The following is a 6,955-nucleotide window of genomic DNA, read 5'->3' on the forward strand; positions in this document are numbered from 1 at the left end:
CGTTGAGGGCGCAGGTTTATTTATCGATGCAACACAAAACGTATTCTAAACAAAGGAAGCCCAACAGCGCCTTGAGGAATCGCACCGCGAGAAGGTCACGCGCGTGATGAAGGACTGGTCCGATCTCGAGGAGAAGTACCAGGACATGCGCCTAGCGGACCCCAAGGCAGCCCAGTCCTTTAAGCAGCGGATGACGGCTCGCTTCCAGGTCAGTCATCCTCCGTGTGACGCACTCATCTCCAGTCTCCCCATCCCCACACCTCTCTCACTCTTACTCTCACTGTCTCTACGCATCACTATGTCTCTGTCTCTGTCACTGTATCTGTATCTGTATCTGTATCTGCCTCGCACCGAACCCCCTCTCTGCCTCCCGTCGACCACCTGCCCCATCCTGTAGAATGTTTGATACATTTCAAAGCTATATCTCCGCATCTGAATGTGTGTGTATGTGTACGGAGAGCTCCACTTGGCAGGGGATTGGTAAAGAGAGAAGCCCCTCTGCTTTTGCAGTAATTACTTGATCGGAAATCAATTCCAGTTAATCCAGTCCCTGAGTTCTAACTAACGAAAGAAGTTCACTACATCTGTGTTGATAATCAATCGAAAATCAACCTCTGCCACCTGAAGTCTCCGAAGTTATAGGCCTCATAAGAAGTATTCAATCCATATGTAGTTATATATCTTTTGGTTGAGTTGATTTCTGTTTGCTTTCTCATTATCATGCACCCTGTATATCGTGATCGTGATTGTTTGTACTCTAGTCATTATCGTAGCTTATTATATTCATATTTTCGGCATCAAGTATCATCTCCTTTGTTTTCTGCGCTACGAGGTCCAGAAATACCGTTAACTTGGGTAATACCGTTGATAAGGTAGAACTTCCCATATTCTGGGCTTCGTCGGGCAGGTTTTGTTCATTTGTGTATCCATATGTATGGCAAATGGGAGCGAAAGAGGCATCAGATTGTAATCACAACAGCATTAGGAATACCAGTAACAATAACGATAATGCTGCTCGAAATCTAACCAGTTAAAAAACAGTTCCACAACATCAACGAATCAATAGATCCAATACTCATATTACTAACATTGCAAGTGCTTTGTAGTCAAACTGATTGGCATATAAACTAACTATAACTCGCCTACACCTAGCCACAACCCACAAGAGTACCTAAACGTATCCTTAGTTTATCATTTTGTAATCCGGATATCCAAAAATCTATCACCGAAAACGGACACGAACGAACGAATAACCTGCGACGATTTCAATTTGGTCCTTATCGATGTGTGCTGTTTACGTAATCGCTGCACATCCGCAAGCATTGCTGTTGCCGCAAATAAATTGCGTACCTGTACATGTACATATACCATATCCACCATATACTATATCATATCGTATCGTACCATATCATATCATAATCATATACCAAATACCAAGTCCATAGACCCCGAAACCGAAACCGAAACCCACTCAGAACCCGAACAGGACCTTTTCGCTCCCTCATGGCAGCACACACTACCAACTAGAAGTGAACTTTAGACACTTGGACCACAATCCCCCACGAGACGGTTACGAATCGAGGCAACCTTTTCGAAAACTTGAGCGAGAATAACCAAAGTACCAATAGACTGATCGACAGCTGCAAATTGTTATCGATCGCCGCAAATTCCCCATGCTGATAATCTTTCTCTCTTGGTGTGCAATACGTCTTTATATGGGAATGTAATTTTAGACTTCTGTTCAGGCACTCGAGGAAGAAGGCAACGCCGAGAAGCACCAGCTGGCCGCCATGCACCAGCAGCGCGTTTTGGCCCACATCAACCAGCGGAAGCGCGAGGCCATGACCTGCTACACCCAGGCCCTGACTGAGCAGCCCCCGAATGTGAGTAGCTCGTCCTGCGTGGAGCAGGAGCCACGAGGTGGGCTAATTGCTTCATCTTGTCGAGGACCTGATTAGATAGATAGAAACATTGCCATTAGCCCCCTCCTATAGATAGGCAGATACTTGATCTGTGCTAACTTCTTTGATGTCCTCTAGGCCCACCACGTTGAGAAGTGTCTACAGAAGCTACTGCGCGCCCTGCACAAGGACCGGGCCCACGCCCTGGCCCACTACCGGCACCTATTGAACTCCGGAGGACCTGGCGGACTGGAAGCTGCTGCTTCGGAGCGTCCACGCACACTGGAGCGCCTCATCGACATCGATCGTGCCGTCAACCAGTCGATGACCATGCTCAAGCGCTATCCAGAGCTGTCGGCCAAGATTGCCCAGCTGATGAACGACTACATCCTGGCACTGCGCAGCAAGGATGACATTCCCGGCTCCTCGCTGGGGATGAGCGAGGAGGCGGAGGCCGGGATTCTGGACAAGTACCGCGTCGAGATCGAGCGCAAGGTGGCCGAGAAGGAGCGACTGCGGCTGGCGGAGAAGCAACGCAAGGAGCAGCGTGCCGCCGAGCGGGAAAAACTGCGCGAGGAGAAGCTGCGCCTGGAGGCCAAAAAGGTGGACGACATGCTCAAGTCACAGGTGGCCGAGCAGCAGTCCCAGTCGACCCAGTCGTCAACCCAATCGCAGGCGCAGCAGCAGCAGCAGGAAAAGAGCCTAGCCGGCAAGCAGATGGGTCCCGACGGAGCCCTGGTCACAGCGGCCAATCCCAACCTAGAGACCACCAAAAGCGAGAAGGAGCTGTCGGACACTGAGTATGGCGAGGCAACAATGAGGTGGGTCCCCTTCAGCTAGTGCACACCCCAGTCTAGGACTAACGAGCCCACTCCCTCTTGCAGCAGCACCAAGTTGCAGACCGTGTTGCCCACCGTCGACGACGATGCCGTCCAGCGGGCGGTGGAGGACGTAGCCGCCGCCGTCGCCCACCAGGAGGCCGAGCCGCAGGTGCAGCACTTCATGACCCACGACCTGGGCCACCGCGAATCGGTATTTGAGCTGCGGCGCCAACTCGTGCCGCATTTGCCTAAAGCCTATCCCCTCTCTCTCTCTCCCCTCTCGTTGCAGAGCTTCTCGCTGCGCCGCGAGTTCGCGCAGCATGCGCACGCGGCCAAGGAGGGCCGCAACGTCTACTTCACGCTCTCCTTCGCCGGGATCGCCCTGATGGCGGCCGTCTTCGTGGGCGTGGCCGTGGCCAAGTGGCGAACATCGCGCTCGCCGCACGCCCAGGGCTTCATCGAGGTCGACCAGGTGGGTTGTCAGGTGGGTCAGTGTTTGGCTGCCGCAGACCGCCAGGTTGTCATACAGGAGGTTCGGTTTGAACCGGTTTGCTTCATCACCGTGTTCAGCTCGTGTATGACAACTTCGTGGGTGCAGTGGACGGACAGTAGGTCACATCCCAGTAGGACATAACTCACTCATCCACCTCTTATCACCACTAGAACGTCACAACACACCATCCCATCGTGCGCGAGGAGAAGATCGTGCCCAACATGCAGATCAATGGGTACGAGAATCCGACCTACAAGTATTTTGAAGTGAAAGAGTAAGCGAGATGGCAGCATGGGCGCGGCTGACAAGAGCGAGCGAGTGGCACACATCAACAACAACAACAACAGCAAATGCAAAAGCAACAGAAACAGCAGCCACCGCGATTTCAAAATGGAAAAACTTAAGCGTAATATTAAAGCAGATGGGAAGAGAAATGATTTTTTTTTCGTCAAAAGGAGCGCAGTTTCAATAAGGAAGAATGGAAGGGTAGAAGAAGAAAGATAAATTCAATAAATGGTAATATATCTATATATTAAATTAAAGCAAGCAAGCAGAAAGGCAACAATATAAAGCAAGCAATTAAATTTAAGTATTTGAATGTTTAACAAAACGCCGTAAACATCCTTTCCAGCTCTCTCTTTCTCCTCCCCTGTCTCCGTCTCTGTCTCTGTCCCATCACCACACCCCCACAAGCACACAATCACACTCACAGACACATCCTCTCACTTTGTGATTCTTCTTGAGCGCCAAAGCTCTCAATCAAAGATCACACTCGCAGCCGAACGAATAACGGTGGAGCAGGGAAGGGGAGGAAGGAGAAGAGCGGAAGAAGAGCAAAACAAAAGATATTCCTAGTAAATAAATTGTCAACACACACACACGCCCACATTCCACTCACACAACACTGTCGCAGTCACAGTCACACCTACACTGTCAGGAAGACACAGACTAAGACACAAACGCATTCATGCCTGCTTCGTAGCATATTTTTGAGCGTTTCGTGGTGCTAGAATGCTTGCAAGCCTTGCGATTCTTACCAAAAACTTGCGCCATTAATTAGAGCGGCACAAAGAGCTAGAAGAGGAGAGCAGGAGAGCAGGAGGCAGAAACACCAACACACAGACACAGAATCTCTCACACTGAGACACTTGTGAACCCAAGAGCTACCTACGCGTACTAATCCCTATACGATCGTGCATATGCGCTTGTGTATATGTCGAACTTTCTCTCTGTGTGAGCCACACACACACACTCACCAGAGAAGGAAACACACAAGCCACGCAAACACAACAAGTTATACCCACACACACACGCAAAATATATACAAAATATTTACAGCAGAAGAAATGTCCATAAATGTATTTATGTATCTATACACGAGCCACACAAACCAAAGGTCGAAGGTCGAAGGTCAGCCAGCTAGGGAAGAACGACGACGCTTGGCGGGCTTTGAATATAATATACGAATCAGCTATGTAACAGAAACAATGCAAAACGCTAAGCTAATTGCAGACAGAAACAAAAGAGGCAAAAACCAAATATTAAAACGAAAAGCGAACAAATTTTAGAACTTTTTCTGCATATTTTGTGTGTAAGTCGATGGTCGAACAAAAACCAGAACAAAAAGGATTTCTCTCTTTTTTACGTACATTTTCACCGAAAATACAGCACAAAACAAGACAGCAGTCACACCTCACACACACAGCACACACAGCACACACACACACACACACTGAACGGAGCCCTTGAGCCAAGTAGAGTTGAGTTGTTGCATTTCATATCGAGCAATCATATTGCATAATTGCCTTAGAGCCAGCCAACTGCCGCAGAAAAGAGATAATGTATCGCGAAATCCAGGGAGCTCGCAGCTCGGAGACGGCACCACCACCTAGAGTGGACGCTCCGAAGAACCCGAGGCCCAGAGATAAACCAATTCGAAGCGGCTAGTTCATTTCACGGCTCGATTGCTTGGCAAATATTTGGCCTGTTTTGTTCGAGCAGCGAGATACTGTTACTCAATCAAGCCAAATAATCGAAATGCTTTCCCCGCCGAAAGCCGACAAGTGGCTGCCCTTCTCAGTTCGATTTCCATTTACGTTTTGGCTTACGTTTATTTTCAATTGCGGCTGATGCTGGCCAACTTCTTGGACTGACTCACTTCGGCACATACTTCACAGGAAGTGAAGTTTCGGCCGAAACTATTAAACGAGTTCAGTACCCATTAAAGCTGAAACTGGAACTCAGATCAACGCTGAGATTTCGCCAAATCGATGTCGCCAAGCTCAGATTTAAGCCGACATTTGTGGCATTTATATTCAGTTGCACATCAGTTTCGGACAATATTTTGTGATGGTTTTTAAGTTCAGTATCCAGTTCTGATTAAGTTCTGATTTGAATTGACCTAAATTGTAATGGCTATTTGAATGACATGAATGTAGGGATTGTTTAGCACACTTTGCTCTATCAAAGACATCCGATATTGGCAGATACTGTTACCACGTTTCAAAAGCATGGCAATCAAGGCGAATCCACGGCGCTCCACGACACAGACATAGACAGACACGTTATATAATGTATTACAAACATATATATATTTCAAGAGGAAAAACAAAATGGCAAATCAACTACACAAAAAGCAAATAAGAAGAAATCTTACTAGTCAAAGCTTGAATATTTTTTAATTTATTCATTAATGCAACAAGAACAACAAGAAAAAATGAAAAAAGTATACATATATAAAACAAAAACAACAAAAAAAGAAAAAACAATTGATATTTACACTTAGTGAAGCAAAAAGCAAAACCAAAAAACAAAAAAAGCGAAAAGTATAAGCGAAGAAAGGAACAAAAAAACAAAAATGATGCAAATGTGTAAGAAATAAACCCCGTCCTGCATAAATAAAATTAAATAAAGAATAAAATAAATGGAAACGTATAGAATATCATAAAGTAAAGAAGATTTACACAAAAATTAAATGCAAAACAAACAAACAAAATACGAGAAAGCAAGAACAACAAAATTATAATGAAATCGCATGTGTTTTTGTCGTAGTCTCATCATTGAAAACCAAGTGAAAATAAATAATATAATAATAAAACAAAAAGCAAAAACAAGTAAATTGTAATGAGAAGAATACAGCAAATAAGAGCAACAATTTGTGTAATTCTTTTAGTCGAACTATGATTTTTGGACGAGCAGAAAACTAAGTTGGAGAAAAGTATATAAAAATTTAAATATTAAATGTACTCGAAGACAATTGTAATTGCAACAATAATTGTACGCTACATATACTATTATTAATGTGGAAATATTTCAGCATTCTGTCCTGGCGATTAAGCCCCGATATTTGATCTTCGATCGGCGGTCGGCGATCTGCGATCGACGATCTTTGATTCTTGTCGATCTATCCGGTTGGATATGTTGGACATTATTACACTAAAGCCGGGGGCGCAAGAAACCCAGGAAAAGCCAGGAAAAGGCAGGAAAAGCCAGGAAAATTGTATAATGTTTCACACAAAGATCCAATGAGGGAAAACCAAATATAAAACATAAGAATGCGGAGGAAATACAGAACAACAAAGAAAAGAAAACCAAAACAATTCTCAATGTATAATCATATAATTTGATTTTGAATTTTTGTGTTCTTTTTCGAAATATTTTGCATAAATAAAATAAAATAACAGGAAAAACAAACAATCAATCGCCTGCACCTGATTCATTATGCTTTCCACTGCAAATCC

At 45.2% G+C, this 6,955-nt stretch overlaps 1 protein-coding gene across 12 annotated transcripts in view; it reads left to right on the forward strand.

Annotated features, from left to right (window-relative positions):
* The window catches only part of LOC6555540 (amyloid-beta-like protein), a 57,044-nt gene extending 50,367 nt beyond the window's left edge, over window positions 1-6,677 (forward strand). For 3 of the 12 annotated variants that reach the window (XM_026983057.1, XM_026983060.1, XM_026983058.1), the window contains exons 7-12: window positions 56-208; window positions 1,734-1,883; window positions 2,040-2,722; window positions 2,786-2,933; window positions 3,012-3,206; window positions 3,386-4,743. In XM_026983057.1, the coding sequence (XP_026838858.1) occupies window positions 56-208; window positions 1,734-1,883; window positions 2,040-2,722; window positions 2,786-2,933; window positions 3,012-3,206; window positions 3,386-3,493 (1,437 nt within the window). In that variant the 3' untranslated portion in view covers window positions 3,494-4,743. Of the gene's footprint in view, window positions 1-55; window positions 209-1,733; window positions 1,884-2,039; window positions 2,723-2,785; window positions 2,934-3,011; window positions 3,207-3,385 lie in introns of all 12 variants that reach the window. The other 9 variants (XM_026983061.1, XM_026983064.1, XM_026983063.1 and 6 more) reach the window with 6 other exon arrangements.
* Window positions 6,678-6,955: the final 278 nt, after the last annotated feature.

The sequence above is a fragment of the Drosophila erecta genome, unplaced genomic scaffold, assembly GCF_003286155.1.
Source record: "Drosophila erecta strain 14021-0224.00,06,07 unplaced genomic scaffold, DereRS2 tig00000283-arrow-arrow-pilon, whole genome shotgun sequence".
Lineage (NCBI taxonomy): Eukaryota > Metazoa > Arthropoda > Insecta > Diptera > Drosophilidae > Drosophila > Drosophila erecta.